Source organism: Ornithorhynchus anatinus, chromosome 5 (assembly GCF_004115215.2).
Source record: "Ornithorhynchus anatinus isolate Pmale09 chromosome 5, mOrnAna1.pri.v4, whole genome shotgun sequence".
Classification (NCBI taxonomy): Eukaryota; Metazoa; Chordata; class Mammalia; order Monotremata; family Ornithorhynchidae; genus Ornithorhynchus; species Ornithorhynchus anatinus.
Window position 1 is genome coordinate 96,355,098 of NC_041732.1, and position 27,279 is coordinate 96,382,376.

The 27,279-nt window shown below is 42.7% G+C and overlaps 1 protein-coding gene across 9 annotated transcripts in view; it reads right to left on the reverse strand.

Annotated features, from left to right (window-relative positions):
- Positions 1 to 27,279, reverse strand: part of PTPRM (protein tyrosine phosphatase receptor type M) — an 838,914-nt gene that overhangs the window by 539,842 nt on the left and 271,793 nt on the right. For all 9 annotated transcript variants that reach the window (XM_029065462.2, XM_029065460.2, XM_029065457.2 and 6 more), the window contains exons 3-5: positions 21,583 to 21,854; positions 6,366 to 6,444; positions 1,446 to 1,561 (exon numbers count right to left, since the gene is read on the reverse strand). In XM_029065462.2, the coding sequence (XP_028921295.1) occupies positions 1,446 to 1,561; positions 6,366 to 6,444; positions 21,583 to 21,854 (467 nt within the window). The remainder of the gene's footprint in view (positions 1 to 1,445; positions 1,562 to 6,365; positions 6,445 to 21,582; positions 21,855 to 27,279) is intronic.

A 27,279-nucleotide genomic window follows, 5' to 3' on the forward strand; every position in this document is an offset into this window, starting at 1 on the left:
AATGAAGAGATGAGAAGTAGTGTGACCTGGTGAAAAGAGCAGGGGCCTGGGCATCTGAAGACCTGGATTCTAATTCCAATTCTGCCACTTGTTTGTGTATGGCCTTAGATAGATCCCTTAACTTATCTGTGCCTTGGTTTCCTCATCTTAAAAATGGGGATTCAATGCCTGTTCTCCCTCTTACTTAGACTGTGAAGCCCATTTGGGACTGGGACTATGTTCAACCTATTGTGAATCTACCCCAGCATTTAGTATAGTGCTTGGCATATAGTAAACATTAAAAAAGACTACAATTATTACACCTAACTCCAGAGTTACTCTCCCCCGCGTCCTTCTCCGGCAACGATGGCTAAGGAACAGATTACTCCTAGTCTGGAAGCAATGATAACCATCACTGGGATTATGGCATGGAGGAGGGAGTGGAGTGAGGAAGGTGCTAAATCAGAGCTGGAAGAGAAGGCAGAGGGCAGGAGGTGACAACAGCAAAACCCAAGGTGCTGATGGGAATGGAAAACAGAGTAGAGCCCCATAGTAAAGGTTGAGACGTTAAAGCAATGAAAAGATATATGATCTAAACAGAAAACAGGATGAAAGCAGAGAGTTAAGAGGCCTGAGAGAGAATTAGAGGTGGGAAATGACCAAGTGAGGAAGATTTTTTTCCTCATCATCTGAAGTTTTTATTTTAAGGAGTTGGGAGGAAGGTGGTCTTTTTGTAGCATGTCAATCAATCTATCAATGGTATTTATTGAGCACTTATTCCATGCAGCACACTGTAATAATAACAATGTAAGTATTTGTTAAGCGCTTACTATGTGCAGAGCACTGTTCTAAGCGCTGAGGTAGACACAGGGGAATCAGGATGTTCCACATGGGGCTCACAGTCTTAATCCCCATTTTACAGATGAGGTAACTGAGGCACTGAGAAGTTAAGTGACTTGCCCACAGTCACACAGCTGACAAGTGGCAGAGCTGGGATTCGAACCCATGACCTTTGACTCAAAAGCCTGTGCTCTTTCCACTGAGCCACGCTGCTTCTCAACTGTACTAAGTGCTTAGGAGAGTAAAATATAACAGAGTGGGGTAGACATGTGCCCTGCCCTCAGTGAGCGTACAGGCTAGAAGGGGAGATTTTGATTCCATGTTACCCCCTCTCCAGCCCCATTCCCAATTCTAAAATTGGCTTTGAATGTAGGCTCCTGCCTGACTAAATAAACAGGGTTGACAGCTGGAAATCGGAGGAACCAGAATGATATCATCAGGGACGATAAAGAACAAGGGCTCTGAGCCATTTCCAACAACTGGGGAAAAGAAAACATTATGAAATAGAGCAAAGAAGGTGAAGCTGAAACACGTGTCCCTGCTGATGATACAACTTTGTTCAAGTCAGTATTGTTGTTTGCAAAATTGTCCATCTACTGTAAAAAAAAAAGATGAATTTACTGTACCTGTAACCAAAGCCTGTCACCGACCACAGTCCTCCCAATGGCACTGCACTGAAAAGTGGCAAACTGTCCAGCGTTTACTTCCACATTCTGAATCCTCAGGAAATGGGGAGTTTTGGCTATAGGGAGAAAAGAGGGCAGGGGAATTATTATCAGCACTACAACTAATATCTTATTCTGTCAAGCTACATTTTCCCATTATGTTTTTTTTTTTTTACAAGAGAAAATGTTCTCAATTTGCAAATGTTTTCAAAATTTGCTTTATAATGGTGAAAGGTACTCTATGAGGTTGTGGTTATTTTTGTTACTTTGGAAATGAACTGAAAGCCAAAGAATTCTGGGATGCAACCCGAGAGATGGGAGATACTTTATTGTTCCTGCTGAGTAAATTATAACAGCTCAGCAGTCTTCTTGTAATAACACATCTGTATTAATAAAGATGATATTGAATTCTAATTGATGTTTTGAACAAAAATGTATGAGATATTTATACTAGCAACTTGAAAAGAACAGTAAGAAGTTAAATGATGTTGTCAAGGAAACTTTGTATTCCAAGCGAGATAGGCAGATAATATATATTTTTGTACAATTGGTACAGTACTCGGGTAGTAGAGTATTTTCCAGCAATAAGAATACTCTCATTTATAGTCACTGCTAAATAAAGTGATCCCGGGATCTTGAAGTGTAGCAGTTACTTGCTGCTTCTTATTTCTCATCAAGCTAGTAAGAACGATTCCAAGAGATTAAGGGTATTTTGAGCCCCACCTGAACTTTCTAAGCTATTATTATTATTGTTATTTTGAAGGCATTTGATAAACACTTAACACTTACTATATGTCAAGCATTGTTCTGAGTACTGTGGTAGATACAAGTTAATCAGACGAGGCACAGTGCCTGTCCCACATGGGACTCACAATTTAAGTAGGAGGCAGAACAGATGAGTTTACAGATGAGGAAACTAAGACACAGAGAAGTTAAGCGATTTGCCCAAAGTCACAGAGCAGGTAAATGGCATAGGCAGGATTAGAACTCAGATCCTCTGACTTCCAGGCCCGAGTTCTTTCCACTAGGCCAAAAGTATGTGCCAGACAATGTTACAATGAATTCTTCACCTCCTTTGCAATGTGACTAAAATCCCTGCAGCGATGCAGTGATACAAAAACAGCACTTGTGTCCCTAATCCATCCGTTGGCCTAAGCAAATCTTGCTCAAGAACCTCTCTCTATGCTTGCAGGATCTGCCAAAGAAGAAAGGCCTTCATGGGGGCTTTGAAAAGAGATGAGTCCCCCATTAGGTGTGGATCAAAACTGCTTTAAAAAAATTGGGCAACAAAATCATTAAATTGACATAATGTTCTTTTGGATTAATCTGCCTGAGTTACAGGAACAGCTTTGAAATGTGGGTTAAATGTGAACGTATATGGGGTGAACTGTCTATGTTTATTAGAAGAAAGTGAATCAGGAGCAAAAGAGGTGCTGATTCTGCACAGCCCCCGTTATGTTCAAGCCTGGTGCTGCCACCAACACTAAAACTAATTTTATGAGGCACTCTACACTAGCAACAGAAAAGCTACTGTTTAAAAATAATGTGATGCTTGCCCACAAAACGGTAAGAACTCTAGCAGGTACTTTAACAGAGCGCTCAATGGGATTCTGTAAATTTGCATTAGCTTTGCAGAAACAGGTGCTCACCTACATTTGAGGAGATGAAATATTTATCCCTCTTTATGATTGAAATTTAACAAGTATTACACATTTTCCAAATAATTTTCTTATTTAGGACTCCTGATGCAAGATAGCTCTTAAACTAGTGCCTATAAAGCTTTTAATTTGCAAGGTTGTGTGCTATTGCCTCCTCTAAATTTTTATATACAGGCTTTACCTATAAACCTCTAGTTCAGGATAGGATAACTACAGAATGTACATTCTGAAGACCACTGAAAATAAAAAATGTAAAAATCTTTGCTCCTTAGCCGTCTTTCACCATACTACAGGAAGTCAGCTGGGCAACGATATATCTTAAGCAGCTTTTACAGTCAATTAAGCAATGGTAGAGGATAAGGCGATGGACTGCTAATCCATTGTGCTCTGCACGCGTGGGTTCAAATCCCATCCTCGTCGTGAAAGCTTTATTTAGAGAAGCAGCGTGGCTCAGTGGAAAGAGCACGGGCTTTGGAGTCAGAGGTCATGAGTTTGAATCCCAGCTCTGCCACTTGTCAGCTGTGTGACTGTGGGCAAGTCACTTAACTTCTCTGTGCCTCAGTTACCTCATCTGTAAAATGGGGATTAAGACTGTGAGCCCCACGTGGGACATCCTGATTCCCCTGTGTCTACCCCAGCGCTTAGAACAGTGCTCGGCACATAGTAAGCGCTTAACAAATACCAACATAACTCCAGGAAAGCTACACAACCGTTCTGGTTGGATTGTTATGTCAAAAGGCAAAGTGGGATCTGGTCTTCAAAGGAATTCCTTTTAGGAATACAATGATTTTTTTTAAATAGCATTTGTTAAGCACTTACTGTGTGCCAGGCACTGTGCTATGAGCAGGGGTAGATTATGAGCTAATCATGTTGGACACAGTGCAGGTCCCACATGGGCCTCACAGTATTAATCGCCATTTTTTTACAGGCAGAGTAGCTGAGGCCCAGAGAATAACATGATCATGGTATTTGTTAAGCGCTATGTGCCACGCACAGTATTAAGCACTGGGTTGGAATCAAGCAAAGCAGGTTGGACACAGTCCCTTGTTTCATTTGGGGCTCACAGTCTCAAACCCCATTTTACAGATGAGGCAACTTGGGCCCAGAGAAGGGAAGTGACTGCCCAAGGCCACATAGCAGACAACTGGCAAAACCAGAATTAAAACACAGGTTCTTCTGACTCCCAGGCCCCATGTTCTATTCACTGCAACAGGCTGCTTCTCTGATGCTGGAAGAATCAGCATCTTTCTTCTGAAACTATATTAATGCCCTGACCCACCCACAAGATCCCCAGTGGGGGGGGGGGGGGATGTGTGTATGGGTGTGGGTGTGTGTGGGTATGTGTGGGTGTGGGTGTGTGGGTGTGATTCTTCCTCTTCAAGGAGGGTCTCTTTCACAAGAACTGGCCAACAGAGCTCTCGATCCACCACTTCCACTTAGCAGAAACTCCCATGGCATTTTCTCAAGTATAAGAACTTTGGTTTTCTCCTGGCCAAATTCCAGCTAAGGTAATCACATTCTTCTTTCCCCAATTCCCCCAACTGTTTTAATTAACTCTGAGAAGCAGCGTGGCTCAGCGGAAAGAGCCTGGGCTTCGGGGTTAGAGGTCATGAGTTCGACTCCCAGCTCTGCCACTTGTCAGCTGTGTGACTGTGGGCAAGTCACTTAACTTCTCTGTGTCTCAGTTCCCTCATCTGTAAAATGGGGATTAAAAGTGTGTGAGCCCCACATAGGCAACCTGATTACCCTGTATCTCCCCCCGCGCTTAGAACAGGGCTCGGCATCTAGTAAGCGCTTAACAAATACCAACATTATTATTGTTGATTTTCTTGCCTTTGCCAAAAATAAAAACAAAAACCCCAAAATTCACTCCCCTAAAAAAAACCGTAAAAGCTCCCTGTGGCAACCCATCGCCAAAACCAGAAGTTCTGCTGGCAGAATGGTCACACATCATTTCAGAAGTCACTTACTTTGCTGTAACAGCAGGGTATGAGCATGTTTCTTCAATTAGAGGGACGGGACTGCCCTATGTAAAGGGTCGGGGTGAGGTCTCAGACCACAGGGGCTCCTGGATTTTAGCACTTATGTACATATCTGTAATTTATTTATTGCTTTTAATGTCTGTCTCCCCCTCTAGATTCTAAGCTCATTGTAGGCAGGGAATGTGTCCATTCATTGTTACATTGTACTCTCCCAAGTGCTTAGTACAGAACTATGCACACAGTAAGTGCTCAATAAAAATGACTGACTCCTCTTAAAGCCTTGAGCTTACATTATTTCCTTCTTCATCAGTTTAAGTTCTTCAACACGAAAGCTCCTCTGTTAGAGTGCAATCCTTCTGTGGGCTGGAAATGTGCTTCATGTTCCTACTCTTATCTCCCTTAATACAACACATTCCATTGGGTAGTAGCTTAGTAAATACTCCTACTTCTACTCCAAGAACAACTACTACTACTATTATGAGCAGTATGGCCTAATCGCAAGAGTACGGGCTTGGCAGTCGGAGGACGTGGGCTCAGATCCCGGCTCCGCCATTTGTCTGCTGTGCGACCTTGGACAAGTCACTTAACTTCTCTGTACCTCAGTTACCTCATCTGTAAAATGGGGATTAAGACTGTGAGCCCCACATGGGACAACCTGATCACTCTGTATCTACTCCAGTGCTTAATACGGTGTTTGGCATATAGTAAGTGCTTAACAAATATCATCATTATTATTATTACTATTCATATATCTGGCTGGCTAAAAGGGAATGTCATTCACTTGAATGAACTCTACCAAAATAAGGAGTTCTTCAGTGCACAATGATATGACATTTTGATTTTAACAAGCAAGTCTTCTGCAGGCTAAGTCTCCTTCCTTTTCCATGTACCATTTGCAGTCTAAGACTAGGATATAAACAAGACTGATCTTTATTGACAGGAAGGGCAGGAAGTCACTTCCATCTACGGGGCCTTTCTTCTCCAAAGTTCTGCCCCTTGCATGATATCCCAGGCTCCGGTCTGATACCTAGAGTACACAGAGCCTATCTACTGGGCCTAGTTTCTTCTGGCCCTAGTGATTTTGCTTTCTCTACTGGGAGTTCTAGCTGGTAAAAATCATTTCAACATGAGCTGGCCACTTGAACCACCAGAAACCATTCAAATGTTTTGTCAGAAGGCATCTAAAACCCATTTTTGATGTGCTCTTCCCATCCAGTTCCAAAATAAAGCCATCAACTTACTACATGGATGTCCTAACACCTTCACTTCATCAATAGCCAGGTATCCAGGCTGTCCTGAAGTTATCACTTCAAAAATTACCTGAAAAGAGAAGGAGAGAGACCTTTCTGTTAACATATAGAAAATGAAATGTTTGTGCGGTCTATGCCAAAAGGATCTCAAGTGCAGTAGTGGTCTTTGCATCCAGATTTGCAAACCTGAGACCATCACAGTACAGTCCAGAGAGCATTGGATAAAAAAAATTTTGAAATAGTGTTGCATAGTGGATAGAGCACAGGCTTGGGAGTCAGAAGGACCTAGGTTCTAATCCCGGCTCTGCCACGTGTGCAGTGTGACCTTGGGCAAGTCACTTCACTTCTCAGGACCTCAGTTACCTCATTTGTAAAATGGCGATTACGAGTGTGAGCCCCATGTGGGACAGGGAATGTGCCTAACTTGATTAACCTATATGATAATGATGGTATTTGTTAAGTGCTTATTATGTGCCGAGGACTTTTCGAAACACTGGGGTAGATATAAGGTAATTAGGTTGTCCCACATGGGGCTCACAGACTTAATCCCTATTTTACAGATGAGGTAATTGAGGCACAGAGAAGTTATGTGAGTTGCCCACAGTCACACCGCTGATAAGTGGCAGATCCAGGATTAGAAACCATGACCTTTGTTTCTCAAGCCTTTTCTCTTTCCACTAAGCCATGATGCTCACAGTCTAGAGGGGGAGACAGGCAATAATATAAATTACCGATACATCCATAAGTGCCATGGGGCTGAGGGAGGGATGGATATCAAGTATTTAAAGGGAAAAGATCCAAGTGCATAGATGACACAGAATGAAGAGGGAGTAGTCATAAAAAGAACTTCATTGGGAAGTCCTCTAGGAGGCCATGTGATTTGAATTAGCTCATTGTGGGCAGGGAATGTGTCTGTTTATTGTTGCATTGTATTCATTCAATAGTATTTACTGAGCGCTTACTATGTACAGAGCACTGTACTAAGCGTTTGGAATGTACAAATCGGTAACAGATAGAGACAGTCCCTGCCCTTTGACGGGCTTACAGTCTAATCGGGGGAGGCGGACAGACAAGAACAACAGCAATAAATAGAATCAAGGGGATGAACATCTCATTAAACAACAGCAAATAAATAGAATCAAGGCGATGTACATTTCATTAACAAAATAAATAGGGCAATGAAAATAATATACAGTTGAGTGGACGAGTACAGTGTTGAGGGGATGGGAAGGGAGAGGGGGAGGAGCAGAGGGAAATGGGGGGCAAAGAGGGTTTAGCTGTGAAGAGGTGAAGGGGGGCAGTAGAGGGAGTGGAGGGAGAAGGGGAGCTCAGTCTGGGAAGGCCTCTTGGACGAGGGGAGCTGTAAGTAGGGTTTTGAAGAGGGGAAGAGAATTAGTTGGGCAGAGGTGAGGAGGGAGGGCATTCCAGGACCATGGGAGGGCATGGCCCAGGGGTCGATGGTGGGATAGGCAAGAAGGGGGACGGTGAGGAAGTGGGTGGCAGAGGAGTGGAGCGTGTGGGGTGGGCAGTGGAAAGAGATAAGGGAGGAGAGGTAGGAGGGGGCAAGGTGATGGAGAGCCTTGAAGCCTAGAGTGAGAAGTGTGTACTCACTCGTACTCTCCCAAGCACTTAGTACAGTGCTCTGTACACACTAAGCACTCAATAAGTATGACTGAATAGATGAATAAGGCTCAAAATGTAGGGAGAGTCATGGTCTCCCTCAGTCACTGCTGCTTCCTACAATACGTTTACAGTGTTCCATTTATTCCCCACCATGGGGGTACTTCATGCTTTCTCAAACCTGAATCCAGAATATAGGTCTGATGCTTCCCAAGGAGAAGGGAAAAAGCTGCTCCCTTTGGAAGGAGCATCAAATTCTTCAGGCTGCTCTGATTCTGCTGGCCAGCCCTGGCCAAAGTCATTTAACCAAGGGCCTGGTGATACCCTTTCAAGGATCTAGTGTTGGCTTATTTCTCATAAACTACATCACGACCAGTACCCTTTAAATAAGGAGGAAAATAACTAGCACAGCTGGTCATTGGTGGGGAATATGTCAATTAATAATAATAATTGTGGTAATAATAATAATAATAATTATGGTACTTAAGTGCCTATTATGTGTCAAGCACCTTTCTAAGCGCTGGGGTAGATACAAAGTAGTCAGGTTGGACACAGTCCCTTTTCCACATAGAGTTCACATTCTTAATCCCCATTTTACAGATGAGGTAATTGAGGCCCAGAGAAGTTAAGTGATTTGCTCAAGGTCACACAGCAGGCATGTGGCAAAGCCGGGATTAGAAACAGGACATTCCGACTCCCAGGCCCGTGCTCTATCTACTGAACCATGCTCCTTCTCTGTATATGGTATGGTATATGGTAAGCGCTTACTCAATGTCAAGCACTGATCTACGTGCTGGGGGAGATACAAGATAATTGGTTCAGAAGCAGACCCTATCCTACACAGGGCTCACAGACTTGGTAGGAGGGAGTACAGTTTTTGAATCCCCATTTTACAGATGAGGTAACTGAAGCACAGAGAAGTTAAGTGACTTGCCCAAGGTCACACATCAGACAAGTGGCCGAGCTGGGATTCCAACTCAGATTCTCTAACTTCCAGGCCTGTTTTTTTCCCACTAGGTCCCCAACATCAGATTCCCTCTTGGCTGGGAGCAGCTCAACATGATCCACAAGGGGGCAAGGGCATACTTCGTCACCCACTTCTAGGATGTCGGTGCCTCAAAATCCAACGATGTTGATCGAAAGGGTGAGGGGCCCCACTAACCCCAGAGGAGTCCAGTCTACAGGGCTCATCCTCACTTTCCCAATCTTGCTTCTCCAGCTGAAGCCCCCCAACTAATCTACCAACCCCCACACTGCATAAAGCAAAGCAGAATCATCTGGCCACATCGCAGCAGCAACTATACATAGATCTCCAAGTAAATCAACTGCTCTTGTCAGCTTAATTAGGAATGTTCAAAAAGTAAACCTTGCCCCATTTTGGCAGCCCTCGATTTGAATAGCCCAAGACTGCTTATTGTGGCAGAGAGGAAAATATGCCTGGTGGATACATTTTCACAGCGATACTTGGAAGGTGAACACAAAAAAATGTGTTCAGAGCTTCATCATGCTCTGGGCTTTGAACTTGGAAATGTAATTGTTCATATTCTGAAGTTCTCAGAAGGAAGGTCTCCCAGTCCATCCTTTTAGACTTGGAGAATGCAGCTCATGTGTGTTTGGTTCCCTGACTCGTTCCCACCTGCCAGGTTGAATTCAGCTAAGACTTCTACAATACAATCCATAGATCTGCTCTGATAGAAATAAACCTCGAGCACACGGTAATGCCCAGATAATAGCTTTGCTGCTCTATAATACATACGAAATTGTGGATTCTGGTTTCATTTGCAAGGACCAGATCAAATAATATTTTTCTCTAGTCCACCAAATGCCCCACTTGACTTTTACTCTGCCCAGGAGCTCTCACGGCCATTGAAAAAAGAAAAATGGAGAATTTCTGGATTCCCCAAGAGGAAAATTGTCCAGTCCAATTAAGAGACAAAAATCTCACATTGCCAGTTGGCGAATTCCTTTCACTTCCTGAATGTCCTTTCATTGTACAAGCCTTTAGATGACAACAACAGTCATAAGGCTGAAAAGTATTTGGAGACACATTAATGGAAGAGAGAAAATCTGCACAGTCTTTCACCTACCAACCACTGTTCCCAAAAGAGCTTTCATTCATTCCTTCACCCATTTATTCATTCATATTTATTGAGAGCTTACTGTGTGCAGGGCACTGTTCTAAGCATTTGGGAGAGTACATGATAATAAACAGACACATTCCCTGTACACCATGAGCTTACAAGTCTAGAAAGGGAGACAGACACTAATATAAATAAATTTGACATTCAAATATTGCTTGGAGGAGGAAAAAGAAAAAAGTACCTCAAAAAACAGGTATTCCCTGGGCCCTCATGAGATATATAACATCTTTGGAGTAACTTAGGGTATATTTTGAAAGAATGACAATGATGCCCACCCTCAGGCAATGGCTAACAACACAAACGCTAGATTCTAAGCTCATTGTGGGCAGGGAATGTGTCTGTTTATTGTGTATGGTACTCTTCCAAGCATTTAGTACAGTGCTCGGCACACAGTAAGCACTCAATAAAGACAAATGAATGAATCAATGAATCGGCTTAAATTAACAATACGCAAAATATTTACAAGACATTGGTAAAGAGGGGAAATACAGTTGGAGTCTCTTAGATCAATTTTTTGTCAAAAAACTTCCAAACTAAAATAACCATATGGAATTCATTCATTCATCCAATAGTATTTATTGAGCGCTTACTATGTGCAGAGCACTGTACTAAGCGCCTGGGATGAACAAGTCGGCAACAGATAGAGACAGTCCCTGCCGTTTGATGGGCTTACAGTCTAATCGGGGGAGATGGACAGACAAGAACAATGGCAATAAATAGAGTCGAGGGGAAGAACATCTCGTAAAAACAATGGCAACTAAATAGAATCAAGGCGATGTACAATTCATTAACAAAATAAATAGGGTAATGAAAATATGTACAGTTGAGCGGATGAGTACAGTGCTGTGGGGATGGGGAGGGAGAGGTGGAGGAGCAGAGGGAAAAGGGGAAAAAGAGGGTTAAGCTGCGGAGAGGGAAGGGGGGGTGGCAGAGGGAGTAGAGGGAGAAGAGGAGCTCAGTCTGGGAAGGCCTCTTGGAGGAGGTGAAGTATCAAAGGAAGTATCAAAGGATACAGTATACACATAACCAAATGATAGAGAGTTGCCGAAATGTATACTTTTAGTAATAATAATAATGATGTTGGTATTTGTTAAGCGCTTACTATGTCCAGAGCACTGTACTACGTGCTGGGGTAGATACAGGGTAATCAGGTTGTCCCACGTGAGGCTCACAGTCTTAATCCCCATTTCACAGACGAGGGAACTGAGGCACAAGAAGTTAAGTGACTTGCCCAAAGTCACATAGCTGACAAGTGGCAGAACCAGGACTCGAACCCGTGACCTCTGACTCCCAAGCCCGTGCTCATTCCACGGAGCCACGCTGCTTCTCTTTTAGTAGTAGTATAGACACCACTGCTTTCAAACATGCTCACATCTCCCAAGTGCTTAGTACAGTGCTTTGCACACAGTAAGTGCTCAATAAATACAATTGATTGAATGAATGAATGTCTCTGCTGTTCTAAAAAAAACAAAACCCTCCCTTGACCCGCAGCTCCCTCCAGTTATCGCCTCATCGCCCTCCAACAATTCCCCTCCAAACCCCTTGAAGGAGTTGTCTATATCTGCTGCCTCCAATTTCTCTCCTCCAATTCTCTCCTTGACCCCCTGTACTCTGGCTGCCACCCCATTAATTCCACCAAATTTGGCTAGTGACTGTGACTGCCTAATCTCATCAGGCAATTAGCAGCATGGTTTAGTGGAACTAGGATAGGTCTTCAAGTCAGAGGACCTGGGTTCTAAGCTCTTTTCTGTCAACTGCTTGCTTTTATACCTTGCACAAGTTACTGCTTTACTTTCCTCAACTATAGTATAGGATTAAATGCCTGTTCTCCCAACTCAGACTTTGAGCCCCAAATGGGACAGCGACTATGTCCAACATTACTAATTTGTATCTATCTCAGTTCTTAGAAGAGTGCTAGACACATAGTAAGCACTTAGCTAATACAATCATCATCATTCATTCCCATATCCCATTCTCGTTCTGGGAAGGAGAAAGTGAGATATGCCAAAGTCCATTCAAAATACAAAGAAAAAATTCTTAAGAAGAGGACAAACCTTCCTGAAAGAGTTCCATGTCACTTTCTTTGTCATTCTATCTACAAAATGTGTCATTTTGTATTATTTTCCACTGCTGTCGTTATAACAAAACAGTTTGAAAGGTTTGAGGAAATGCCTGTATTTTTTTGCGAAGTAAATGTGGAAATTCCTTCTGTGTACTCTTCAAACTATAGCTATTATTTATTGAGTAACCAGCATTGCATATTTCTGTGCAAAGAGCTATAAATTCTTAAAAAGCAGGATCCTACTACTTCAAGGGTGTAAGCTTTGATAATAATAATAATAATAATAATAATGATGATTATGGTAATTGTTCAGTGTTTACTATGTGCCAGGCACTGTACTAAGTGCCGAGATGGTTTCAAGGAAATTGTGTTAGACACAGTCCCTGTCCCATGTGGGGCTCACAGTCTCAATCCCCATTTTACAGATGAGGGAACTGAGGCCCAGAAAAATGAAGTATCTTTCCCAAGGCCACACAGCAGGCAAATGGTGGAGCCGCGATTAGAATCCATAACCTTCTGACTCCCAGGCCTGTGCTCTATCCATTATGCCACACTGTTTCTTTAGACTAGACTGCAGACTGTCAACTAGACTGAAAACTCCTTATGAGCAGGGAACATGTCTTCTACATCAGTTGTACTATACGCTCCAGGAGGCCTCCCAAACTGAGCCCTCCCTTTCCCTCTGCCCCTTCTCTCCTCCCCATTCCCCCTACTCCTTCCCTCTGCTCTACCCCCTTCCCCTCTCCTCAGCACTTGTGTATAAATGTGTATATATGTATATATTATTTATTACTCTATTTTATTAATGATTTGCATATATCTATGAATCTATTTTTCTATTTTGATGGCACTGATGCCTGCCTACTGGTTTTGTTTTGCTATCTGTCTCCCACTTTTAGACTGTGAGCCCGCTGTTGGGCAGGGATTGTCTCTATCTGTTGCCAAATTGTACATTCCAAGCGCTTAGTACAGTGTTCTGCCCACAGTAAGCACTCAATAAATATTGAATGAATGAAGGCTTAGTACAGTGCTCTGCACCTAGTTAAGTGCTCAATATATACCATTGGGTGATTGGTTGATTTAAGACTGACTGCACTCCCTCTTCCCCTTCTATTCTCCCTCTACACCCACTCCCTTGGACAACTTATTTGTACTTATTCAATTACCATCTCTATGCAGATGATTCCTAAATCTACATCTCCTGCTCCGACCTCTCTCCTTCCCTGAAATCTTGCATTTCCTCCTACCTTCAAGCCATAACTACTTAGATGTCCTGACACCTCAAATTAAACATGTCCAAAGCTGAACTCCTTATCCACCCCTACAATCCTGTCCTCCCCTGTCTTTCCCATTACTATAGACAACACCACTCTCCTCCCTATCTCACAAGCCTGTAACCTTGGCAACATCCTTAACTCATCTTTCTCATTCCATCCACGTATTCAATCTGTCACTAAATCCTGTCATTTCTACCTTCACAGCTTTGCTAAATCCCGCCCTTTACTTTCCATCCAAACTGTCACCAGGCTGATCCAAGTCCTTATCCTATCCCGTCTTGACTACTGCATTTCAGAGGCCTTCCTCAATTAAGCCCTCTTTTCCCTAGCTCACTCTCCCTTCTGCATCTGTGCACTTTGATCTGTGACCTTTGGACATTTGATATTTGCACCACCCCCTGTCCCACAGCACTTATATACATATCTTTTAAATTACTCAAATTATTAATTGCTCATTTATTCATATTAATGTCTGTCTCCCCTTCTAGACTGTAGCACCCATTATGGGCAGAGAACTTATACGCTAAATCTGTTGTACTGTACTCTCCCAATCACTTAATACAGTGCCCTACACAGAGTAAGTGCTCAATAAATACGATTGATTGACTGATCTGCCTCCTCATGATTGCCCTATACTCTTTCCATTAGGCCATGCTGCCTCCCTGAATCACCCAAAACCTCCTCTCTGGTGGTCTTCTTCGCAGCCATAATACTTAATTTTTTTTCCAGATCATTTTTAGTTTCCCAGCAGCTCACCAGAACATTAACATTGGGATTCTTGCTCTAATTTTTGCAAGTTTATTAAAGCTGTTGACATCTGCCTGCAACCTATGTGCCTTAGTAATAAAAGTACCAAGATGGTGCCCATGATAGCTATTGGCTTCTTTAGGGAGAAAACAGATTTGTAATCTCATCTGCCAGGAAACAACTAGTTAAAACACCAATTTAATCTGCTTGGGAAAAATTCTGCTGGATGTTTGCCTAAGAGACGTTGAATATTGGGCCAACCCTCAGACACCCGCCAAACAGGAAATAGGAAAGCAGTTTAACATTGTGGTGTCCCTCATCCTCCCTGCTTCAATGAAGAGCAAAATTAGCTTTTCATTCCTACCACTTCTCCCTGCTTATGTGTGAGCAAAGAAAAGGGATTTGCTTACCATCGCAAACACTCACCCCTGAAACATGTGCGGGTGGAAATTACTCCTCACTGCCATAGAACAAAGGCAATTGCTTGTCAATTCCACAGAACAAAAGGAATAAATTTTGTGGCATAACCAAAGAAAATGGTCAGATCATGGAAATCAAAATATATGGATCTATCCCTAATGATAAACAATCTATACTTTGCTCAAAGATGCATTTACAAATGGAGAAAACAATTAAAAGCAAAACCCTCTTTTGATAGCTCTATAAGTCAAACGAAGCTATGAGGATCCATGATTGCTTATCCAGGACCAGAGTAAAGGATTCCAGATAAAAAACCAAAAGGTTTTTCTGAAATGAAGGAAAATGGTTCTGTGAAACATAGGTGATTTTTTAAAAATAATCATATTTTTGTTCTTTTTATTCAGTACCAATGAAAAATTATTTCCTGAACCCATGCCCTTTCCTTCTCTTTAACAACCTATCATCGCTTTTCCACATTTTCTAAACCCATTTCTTTCCTTCTACATTTTCCTTATAGATCCCTTCTTTGGGAGCACTAAATGTGAATTTACCTGAGATGGAAGGGGTAGAAAACAGTTATTGGTTCAGGAGAGGATAGGGAAGAGAGGAGAAGGGTGTGGGAGAGGGGAAAATATGAGAGGGAAGCACCATGGCCTACTGGAAAGATACTGGTAGTCACAGGTTCTTGGTTCTAATCCCATCTCTGTCAATTTTTTTACTGTGTGAACATGAGCAAGTCATTTAACCTTCTGTGCCTCAGTTACCTCATCTGCAAAATGGGGATTAAATTCTTCTCTCTCCAACTTAGACTGTGAGCCCCATGTGGGAATGTGTCCAACCTATCTTGTATATACGTCACCACTTATCAAGTGCCTGGCACATAGCAAAGCACTTGACAAGTACCATAAGCCACAATATCAACAAGAAGAAAGAAGCAGAGGGCAAGTCCAGGAGAGGAGAGAGAGCATGAGAATGGTAGGGGAAGAGAGGGAGAGAGTACTAGTTCCAGGCCAAATCTATAACACCCAAAAGAAACTGAGGATAGAGTAACTAGCCTCTAGACTGTAAACTCACTTATTCACTCAATCATATTTACTGAGTGCCTACTGTGTGCAGAGCCCTGTACTAAGCTCTCGGGAGAGTACAATATAACAATAAGCAGACACATTCCCTGCCAACAATGAGCTTACAGTTTAGAGGGAAGACCGAGATTAATATAAATAATTACAGATATGTACAGAAGTGCTATGGGGCTGGGAGAGAGGGGATGAGTAAAGGGAGCAAGTCAGGGAGACACAGAAGGAAGTGGGAGAAGAGGAAAGGACAGCTTAGTCAAGAAAGGTGTCTTCAGGGACATAAGCCTTTAATAAGGCTTTGAAGTGGGGGGAGAGTAATTGTCAGATTTGAGGAGGGAGGGCATTCCAGGCCAGTGTGCCACACCACCCCTCACAGACTGTGAGCTCGCTGTGAGCAGGGGTTGTCACTGTTTACTGTTGTACTGTACTATCCAGCATGGTTCAGTGGAAAGACAACGGGCTTAGGGGTCAGAGGTCGTGGGTTCTAATCCAGCTCCACCACTTGTCTTCTGTGTGATCTCAGGCAAGTCACTTAACTTCTCTGTGCCTCCGTCACCTCATATGTAAAATGGGGATTAAGATTGTGAGCCCCATGTGGGAAAACCTGATAGCGTGGCTTAGTGGAAAGAGCCCGGGCTTGAGAGTCAGAGGTCAGGCGTTCTAATCCCGGCTCTGCCACTTGTCAGCTGTGTGACCTTGGGCAAGTCACTTAATTTCTCTGAGCCTCAGTGTCCTCATCTGTGAAATGGGGATGAAGACTGTGAGCCCCATGAGGGACAACCTGATTGCCTTGTATCTACCCCAGCGCTTAGAACAGTGCTTGGCATATAGTAAGCGCTTAACAAATACCAACATTATTATAGATAAGCAGCAGCGTGGTTCAGTGGAAATAGCACGGGCTTGAGAGTCAGAGGTCATGGGTTCTAATCCCCGCTCTGCCATTTGTCAGCTGTGTGACTTTGGGCAAGTCACTTAACTTCTCTGGGCCTCAGTTACCTCATCTGTAAAATGGGGATGAAGACTATGAGCCCCATGAGGGACAACCTGATCACCTTGTAACCCCCCAGCGCTTAGAACAGTGCTTTGCACATGGTAAGCACTTAAAAAAATACCAACATTATTATTATTATTACTCCAGGGCTTAGAACAGTGCTTGGCACATAGTGAGTGCTTAAGCACTTAGATCAGTGATCTGCACACAGTGAATGTAATAAATACAATTAAATGAATGAATGAATGTTGTAGGCGAGGGGTAGGCGAGAAAGACGAGATCAAGGAATAGTGAGAAGGTTAGCATTGGAGGAATGAAGTGTGTGGGCTGGGATGTAGCAGGAGAGTAGTAATAATAATAATAGTGATAAAATTTGTTAAGCACTTACTATGTGCCATGCACTGTTGTAAACGCTCAGGTAGATACAAAATAATCAGATTGGACACAGCCCCTGTCCCACATAGGGCTCACAGTCTTAATCCCCAGTTTACAGATCAGGGAACTGAAGAGAGAAGATAAATGACTTGCCCAAGGTCACATAGCCGACAAGTGGTGAAGCCTGGATTAGAACCCATGACCTTCTAACTCCCAGGCCCGTGCTGTATCCACTAGACTATACTGCTTCGAGAAGCAGCGTGGCTCACTGGAAAGAGCACGGGCTTTGGAGTCAAAGGTCATGGGTTCGAACCCCGGCTCTACCACTTGTCAGCTGTGTGACTTTGGGCAAGTCACTTAACTTCTCGGTGCCTCAGTTACCTCATCTGTAAAATGGGGATTAAGACTGTGAGCCCCACGTGGGACAACCTGATTCCCCTGTGTCTACCCCAGCGCTTAGAACAGTGCTCAGCACATAGTAAGCGCTTAACAAATACCAACATTATTATTATTCTCTAGGTAGAGTAGTAGGATGTAGAAGGAAAGATGAGCTAGAAGGGCGAAAGGTGATTGAGAGCTTTGAAGCCAAAGGTGAGGGCGTCTTTTTTGATGCAAAGTTTGACGGAAAACCACGGGAACTTCTTGAGGAGTAGGAAAACATGTCCTGAACGTGGGTTTTAATCCCAACTCTGCCACTCCTCTGCCTTGTGACCTTGGGCAAGTCACTTAACTTCTGTGCCTCAGTTTCCTCACTGTAAAATGTTCTCCCTCTTATGAAAACTGTGAGCCCCACGTGGGACAGAGAATGTGTCTCACCTGACTAACTTGTACCTATCCCAGCACTTAGTACAGTGCTTGACACAGAGTTAGCACTTAAATTCCACCACTAAATGCCATTAATGAATTTATTAACCTATTGATAACTGTTTGCTATAAACCATTACCTTTCCAGCTGCTTTAGTAAGTAAATTATTCCAGAAGCATCCTTGGAATCTGGGTTATCTTGTGCAATGGGAAATGGGGACAGAGGGCTGGTAGTTGGGATGAGTAAATCAGCAACTGATGGAGTAGGGAAAGTGCATTGGCCTAATGGAAAGTGGGCGGGCTTGGGAGTCAGGGGATCTGACCTCTAATCCTGGATCCACCACTCTTCTGCTGTGTGGCCTTGGGAAAGTCATTCAAATTTTCCTGGTACTCAGTTACCTCATCTGTAAAATGGGGATTAAGACTGTGCGTTCCATGTGGGACAGGGATTCTGACCAACCTGATTATCTTGAATGTACATGGTTAGTGCTTAACAAGTATTAAAAAAGCAAACAAAAAATAAATGTGTCTGTCTCCCAAATCAACAGAGGATGCTAGTGGGAAGCAGCGAGGGTGGGATTGGGGAAAGAGGGAAGAGGAGGAGAGGAAATGTGTAGGGCATGGAAATAATTCTTTTTAAAATGCTGAACCATTGAAGGAAAAAACATATTTTATTATAAAAGGAAATAGGTCACTGACCTCAGCAGTCATTGCCATCTAATAATAATAATAATAATAATAATAATAATAATAATGGTATTTAAGCACTTATTATGTGTCAGGCATTGTACTAGGCTCTGGGGCGGAGACAAACAAATTGAGTAAGAAGACAATGCCCCTGTCCCATGTAGGGTTCACAGTCTCAATCCCCACTATACAGATGAGGTAAATGAGGCCCAGAGAAGTGAAGTGACTTACCCAAGGTCACAAAGCAGGCAAGTGGAGGAGCTGGGATTAGAACCCAGCTCCTCTGACTTCTAGACCTGTGCTCCTTCCACTGTGCCACACTGACATCTTGCTGGCTATTCTAGGACAGAGGCAGAGAGCTAATACTTCCCTATTGGTTCAGCTCAAGCTTGTGGACAGGATTTTAGTAGCAGTGATTAAAACAAGCATTAATTAAGGAATTAAATGTATCTTAATCACCAAATACTTGACAATTTAAGTTTTAATGAATGGTAATTAACCTGCAATTAGCTGTATTCCATGCAGGTTGCCATTGTGATTTGTACACGTGGCAGACGGTAGCTTGCCATGCACGGTATAAGCCACATCAGTGACTAGCAGCGAGTAACATAGCTCAATTCGGCAAGAAAGTTCTCCTAAATGCAGTATAATAAATGCCCCCCCCCACCCCCCACACACACATCCAAAGATGAAAGGTTTGAAAACACTAGATACTAAATGAAGTATACTTCTAAACCACAGAGGATGCTTTCGTCCATGTGCATTAACCAGAAACCAAATATAAAATCTTTAAAGCTTCAGCCCAAACAAAAATGTCATATTACTTTCAATTTTCTCAACAAATGTTAGAAATAGTAGAGACAAATATAAAGACTCCATACATCTGAGAAAGGATATCAGTATATCTATGACTTTAAGATTTCTGAATTATACAAATGGCATTCCTCTTACATATTAAACTCTAAGTCCTCACATAGAATTTCCACTTAGTGGTTCTTTACAATGCTTAAGGAAACATAAAGGAGCTGGGAGCGATGGGAATATTTATTTACTTCAATGTTGAATAACACTGTGACAGGTATATCACATTTGGTGAGCCCAGGGAGATGTGATTATTACAGTGCTCTGCACAAAGTAAGCACCCAATAAGTATGATTGAATGAATGACTCACCTGCCTTATGAATAATATATCACAGGTGTGCAGCTTAAATTAAACATTGTCATCCATCCCCTCTTCCCTCCCTTAGTTTTTAGATGGTAAGCCTCTTGACGCCCAGGCACTGTGACTAATTTTCACCTGACTCTAGAAACCATTTTACAGATGAGGCAACTTAGAAGTAACCACAGGGTGGCAGGATCAAAAAATCTCAGATCCTTTTCAGGGTACAAGAACTTAGCAGGGGTCTGAAGAATTGCCACAATCCCTAGGGCTTGCTTGCCCAGAATGAGAAAACTCCAAATCACTGTACCCTACAGCCTTCTCCAGGTACAACATGAACAGTACTAACTGTAATCTGTTAAACACATACTATGTGAGGACACTCTTCAAAGGGGGTATAAAAGCAAAGCCTGTTGGACACAGTCCCTCTCACACATGGGGCTCATGATCTTCATCCACATTTTACAGATGAGGTAATTTAGGCACAGAGAAGTAAAGTTTCTTGCCCAAGGTCACACAGCAGACAAATGGCAGAGCCGACATTAGAACCCAGCTCCTTCATTAGTCCCAGGCTAATTATTTATTTGATATAAATCATTAGTCCCAGTCCTAGTTCTATCCACTAGGAAATGCCTCCAGGCTGCACACCACAACCTGAATTCACTTTCAGCTTCTTTTTCAATGGCCATACATAAGTAAGCGGCCCTAAGAATTGCCACATCTTATCCCTTAAGAAACCAAACAGAAAAATGGTCAACATTAAGGCAAATGATGTATTAGTTCCACTAGAATGTAAGCTCTTGAAGGCAAGGATATCGCCAAGATCCGCCCTTTCCTCTCCACCCAAACGGCTACCTTACTGCTACAGGCTCTCGTTATATCCCGGCTAGACTACTGTGTCAGCCTTCTCTCTGACCTCCCTTCCTCCTCTCTTGCCCCGCTCCAGTCTATTCTTCACTCCGCTGCCCGGCTCATCTTCCTGCAGACACGATCTGGGCATGTCACTCCCCTTCTTAAACAACTCCAGTGGTTGCCTATCAACCTCCGCTCCAAACAAAAACTCCTCACTCTAGGCTTCGAGGCTCTCCATCACCTTGCCCCTTCCTACCTCTCCTCCCTTCTCTCTACCGCCCACCCCACAAGCTCCGCTCCTCCGCCGCCCACCTCCTCACCGTCCCTCGGTCTCGCCTATCCCACCGTCGACCCCCGGGCCACGTCCTCCCCCGGTCCTGGAACGCCCTCCCTCCTCACCTCCGCCAAACTGATTGTCTTCCCCTCTTCAAAACCCTACTTAAAACTCACCTCCTCCAAGAGGCCTTCCCAGACTGAGCTCCTCTTCTCCCTCTACTCCCTCTGCCACCCCCCCTTCACCTCTCCGCAGTTAAACCCTCTTTTCCCCCTTTCCCTCTGCTCCTCCCCCTCTCCCTTCCCACCCCCTCAGCACTGTACTCGTCCGCTCAACTGTATATATTTCCATTACCCTATTTATTTTGTTAATGAATTGTACATTGCCTTGATTCTATTTAGTTGCCATTGTTTTTACGATATGTTCTTCCCCTTGACTCTATTTATTGCCATTGTTCTTGTCTATCCGTCTCCCCCGATTAGACTGTAAGCCCGTCAAACAGCAGGGACTGTCTCTATCTGTTGCTGACTTGTTCATCCCAAGCGCTTAGTACAGTGCTCTGCACATAGTAAGCGCTCAATAAATACTATTGAATGAATGAATGAATGAATGAATGACTAACATCTCTAAGTACTTTCCCAAGCATTTAACACAGTACTCTGCACATAGTACGCTCTCAATAAATATCACCAGCTGTCTGATGAGCTCGATAGGGAACTTACCTGGTAAAAATTGGGCCAAAAGGTACTGATTGCCAGTTCTGCTCTGTTCCACGTGCCAGAGGGGGTCCCGGACACATTCCATATGGGGTTTCCCAAAGGACCACTGTTAACCTTCACATAGACATTCAGAGCCCCGGGACTAGAGCCGCTTCTGCTGGACACAAAGTAGTGGAAGTCGATGCAGTGAGTGTCATTTTCTTTGAGCTGGGGTAACAGCAGATGAGTTCTTTGCCCAGAAAACCTCCCTGAGGTATTAACCAACATGAAGGAACCTGTGAAAACAGAAACAAAAAGACAAGGGTGTCACACTTTCAATAGCTAAAGCAAAGACCAGCTAAGCAGAAGGGAGAGGAGTGGAGGGGAGAAAGGAATGAAGAACAATATTGATCATCAAACATCAAATAAATCCACTGGGCCAAAAAATTCATTTCTTCATGAACTTGGCAATACATAATGAATTCCTAAAAGATGAATATAGATGAAATGTTCCTAATTTTGGGAAGTAAGGAACTAGAACCAAAATGAGCAATGAAGATTTGCATTTATTTTAATGATGGGTAAATGGAGCACTTTATATTTTCTGAGGTGTTTCTGGAATCACTTTTAGCATCTACTATTGAATTCTGCCTCTGAATTATGATGTTCCTCAGCCCAAGCAGTTACCTCCAGGAAGAAGCTTGAAGAAGAAGGACGTGACCTCTAAAAGCTTCACAGTGAGTTAGTGGCAGAGTCTGACATTTGAACCCTGATCACTTAGTATTCCAGTTTCTTTCTTTCCCTACATGCTCTTCATCCTCTTCTGCTCTTAAATGGCCCTTTTTTATGAAGAAAACAAAATATCACCCCTCAAGCTCAGGTGAACAAAATAAGGTTTTTTTTCTATGGTATTTGTTAAGAGGTCACTGCATGCTAGGCACTATACTAAGCACTTCGGCAGATTCAAGTTAATCAAGTTGGACACATTCCATGACTCATGTAGGCTCATAATCATCATCCCCATTTAACAGATGAAGTAACTGAGGTACAGAGAAGTGAAATGACTTGCCCAAGGCTATTCAGCAGCCAAATGGGAGAGCAAGGATTAGAGCCCAGGTCCCTTTGATTTACAGGGCCGTACTCTACCCACAAGGCAGCACTGCTTCTCAGACCACACTGCTTCTTGAAATTTTGCTGCAGTTTTGAAAATAGGGCTACATTCTCATGAAAAGTACAATAATCATCAATATTCATCTGGCAAACTACAGGTCAAGGCCCCTGGGGTAGAAGTTTACCGAGAACTGAGGAAAGAGGGAAAAACTTCAAAAATGTTTTAAAGAAGAGTTAGGAATGTGTGGAACATGAGAAATAAATGGCAAATGATCTTACTGAAATAACTCTTTGGAATGGGTGTAGGTGTTCTAACAGCACCAGGTTTCACTTGGATGGTCACTATTCCATGGATTATAAAACTGCACCTGCCCAGTTACGAGAGTGTATTCATCAAGCAAAAGCTTTCCAACTAAGGAAAATTACCCAGTTGCAAAAGCCCCTAAAAATCTAAGGCCTCTAACAGACTAATGCAAATTATGAAAATGATAGGTTAGAAAGAAGTAACTAATTATATAGTTATTAACATCACAAACAATGATGGAAGATAGCCTAATCAAAAGCATTTGCCACTAGATATGATTATGCTAAATTTAATTCAGCCAGGATTCAAGAATTCACATTTTGCATATGCTTATAGGAGAAAGTTTTCTTTTCAGAAAGACTGGAATATCTCTGGCTGTGGCCCTCTGAAATCCACCCTTGATGACAAACCTGCTACTTCTGAGCCAGAACCCATGGAATCAAGGCTTTTCCATGCCTGCAACATTTGATTCACACTGATTTCAAGGTGTTTTTGTTATCTAAAGCCAAACTAAAATTCTGGATTGTGATTCCCTTAATTTAGTGCCCTGTTGGAGTGCTTCCACAGGGGAAAAATAGAAGTAAAGAACCACCAACAGAGCTAGACCCAATTGTTCTTGGAAAATGCATTTCCCACAATCAAAACATTGAAACTGAAGGTGAACATTAACATATTCCACCAGAATACTGAAAGAATATTTTATAAACAGGCTAATACCTCAAAATTGAATTAAAATTCCTTAGATTTTTTTTTGTACATGGTTGTTGGAAAGTTTACCATTGGCTGACAAGAAACAAAGAAGCAGAAAGGACGGAGATATTTCAGTTCATTTCATTCATTCATTCAATAGTATTTATTGAGCGCCTACTATATGCAGAGAATTGTACTAAGCACTCCCTGCTCTGAGGTTTAGCCACACTTCAACCACACCACGGAGATAAGAATTATCCCACCTATATCCCACTAATTTAGAAGACCAATATATCTGTCACTGTAATTCTTTCCATTTATTAAAATTCCTTCGATTTACTAAACATCCCCATTAGTGCACTGAAATCCCTAAAATAATGTTGGCATTTGTTAAGCGCTTACTATGTGCCAAGCACTGTTCTAAGTGCTGGGGTAGATACAAGGTAATCTGGTTGCCCCATGTAGCGCTCACAGTCTTCATCCAAATTTTACAGTTGAGGAAACTGAGGCGCAGAGAGGTTAAGTGACTTGCCCAAGGTCACACAGCTGACAAGTGGCAGAGGTGGGATTAGAACCTATGACCTCTGACTCCTAAGCCATGCTCTTTCCACTAAGCCATACTCACATCTCCCTACTGAGAAGCAGTGTGGCTCAGTGGAAAGAGCACGGGCTTTGGAGTCAGAGGTCCTGAGTTCGAATCCCAGCTCTGCCACTTGTCAGCTGTGTGACTGTGGGCAAGTCACTTAACTTCTCTGTGCCTCAGTTACCTCATCTGTAAAATGGGGATTAAGACTGTGAGCCCCACGTGGGACATCCTGATTCCCCTGTGTCTACCCCAGCGCTTAGAACAGTGCTCGGCACATAGTAAGCGCTTAACAAATACCAACATTATTATTACTGCTCAAGAACGTCAGGTGGTTGCCCATCCATCTCTGCAACAAACAGAAACTCCTCACCATCGGCTTTAAAGCAGTCAATCAGCTTGCCCCCTCCTCCCTTACCTCACTGATCTACTACAACCCAGCCCTTCGCTTCACTAGCACTACCTTCTTCATTGCATCCCATTCTCATTTATTTTGCAGCCGATTCCTTTCCCACATCCTCCCTCTGCCCTGGAACTCCCTCCCCATCCATATACTGCAGACCCCCATTAATAATAATAATGGTGCTTGTTAAGTGCTTATTATGTTCATTCATTCATTCACTAGTATTTATTGAGCACTTACTATGTGCAAAGCACTGTACTAAGCGCTTGGGATGAACATGTCGGCAACAGATAGAGACAGTCCCTGCCGTTTGACGGGCTTACAGTCTAATCAGGGGAGACGGACAGACAAGAACAATGGCAATAAATAGAGTGCCACACACTGTTCAAAGTGCTGGAGTAGATACAAGGTAGGAGGGCTGACATCATCTCTGACACCTCTTTGATTTTTGTGGGGGTAGGGTTGGGGATGGTGTTTGTCCTGTCTCAGTGGGCAAGTCAAGGATCTATGCGGTTTCCCTTTTGGCGGTCGTAGAGAGGGAGGAGTAGGAGGAGGGGGCTGGGAACACAAGCTCTCTGGTTTTCTTGTGGAGAAGTAGCATGGTTTAGTGAATACAGCACGGGCTTGGGAGTCAAAAGGACCTGGGTTCTTATCCCAGCCCCACCACTTGTCTGCTGTGTGCTCTTGGGGAAGTCACTTCACTTCTCTGGGCCTCAGTACCCTTATCTGTAAAGTGGAGATTAAGAGTAGGAATCCCACGTGGGAGAGGGACTGTATCCAAACTGATTCACGTATATCTACCCCGGGTCTTAGAACAGTGCTTGGTATATAGTAAGAGCTTAAAAAGTACTATCATTATTATTATTCAAAGCCTTATTACGGTCACATCTCCTCCAAGAGGCTTTCCCCGATTAAGCTTTCTTTTCCCCAACAACCTGCCCCTGCTGAATACCTATGTACATAGATATATAACCTTTGAGCACTTCATATTCACCCCAACCTCAGCCCCACAGCACTTACATACATATCTGTAATTTATTTATTTAAATGTGTTTGTCTTCCCTTCTAGCTCCTAAGTTAGTTGTGGGCAGGGACTATGTCTACCAACTCTGTAGTACTGAAGTCTCCCAAGCACTTAGTACCACGCCCTGAACAGAATAAGCGCTCAATAAACATGACTAAGTCTTACCCCATGATCATTTCTCTTTAATCTTTTTGAGTGTGTCCCCCAACAAATGAGGAAATGTGCTATTAAGTGAACAATGCTTTTCTTCACTACTAAATTTTAAGACACTAAAATCAAGAGATATTTATACATCCCAGTATTTTTGCTTTTTAATTAAGTCATTGAACTGGTCTAATTATTAGGATGTATTTCAGCACTAAATGGAGCCCTTCATTTGCAATAGTCATCTTTAAGCCATTAATTCCTGTTTCTGATATAGCACAAAAATATTTACCGTCAATATGAAAAGAAGTAAAGCTCACCACACAAATACATTAGACACACTCAGTACAGAAATATTTGCATAAATGAGTTATATGACCTGAAACCCATGGACAATCATCAGCAGACTTAGAAATTGATGCTCTGTCAACCAGTCTTGAAAAAGGCCTTTGAGACACACTCGTTAAAGGGATGAAATGAACACTGAAGAACTCCACAGTAAACAGATGAAATCCTGTGGGCTCCATTTAGAAAAGTGATGTGATTCCCTCTCATAAGAAAAGTGAATCTTTAATGAGAACTAAATTAAGTTGCAGTGTGTCATTTAGATGAACTGTTTTAGTTGCTCAGCTAGAAAATATCTGGCAAGTACTTTCTAATTTATGAGTCGAGAACTAGCAGAGAGTAAAGTAAATACAACCTTTTAATTGTTTGATGAAACTAATGACGGGATCTCAGGAAATGAACTGCAAGCACCACAGTAGGATTGTGACAGGTAGACTACATTAGAAGGGTCTTAAGAGATTGTTTAATTTCCCAGACGTCAAAGTTTTATTGATTGACGACTCTAGAAGCTGACTTTTTTTTTCCTAAATCCCAGAATGATGTAAGCCAACAAAACTTAAGTTTTTTCCATATTCTTCCCAACTGCCATCACATGTACAGTAAATTTTCCCTTCCTGGGGGACGTGAATTGTTCTTAGAATTTTAACTTCTTCCATGAAAAACCAAACCTAATGTACTAAATCAATACTTGGGGGGAAAAGAATCAATAAATCAATCAATGATATTTATTGAGCACTTACTGTGTGCTAAGCACTGTACTAAGTACTTGGGAGAGTAAAATACAATGGGGGAGAGAGACATAAAATAAATTATAGATATATACATAAATGCTGTGGGACTGGTGGAGGGGTGAATATCAAGTATTTGAAGGGTACAGATCCAAGTGCATAGGTGATGCAGAAGGGAGAGCATCTAAGGGAAAAGGGGTCTATCAGGGAAGGCCTCTTGGAGGATTTGTGATTCTCAAGCTTGGGAAGAGTGGTGGTCTGCATATATGAAGATGGAGGGAGTTTCATTCCTGAGAGAGGAGGTGGGTAAGGTGTCAGCAAACATGGACAAGGGGTTATTGTTTCATGTAAACCTAACATCTTAAGGTCCAGAAAGGGGAAAATATTCAT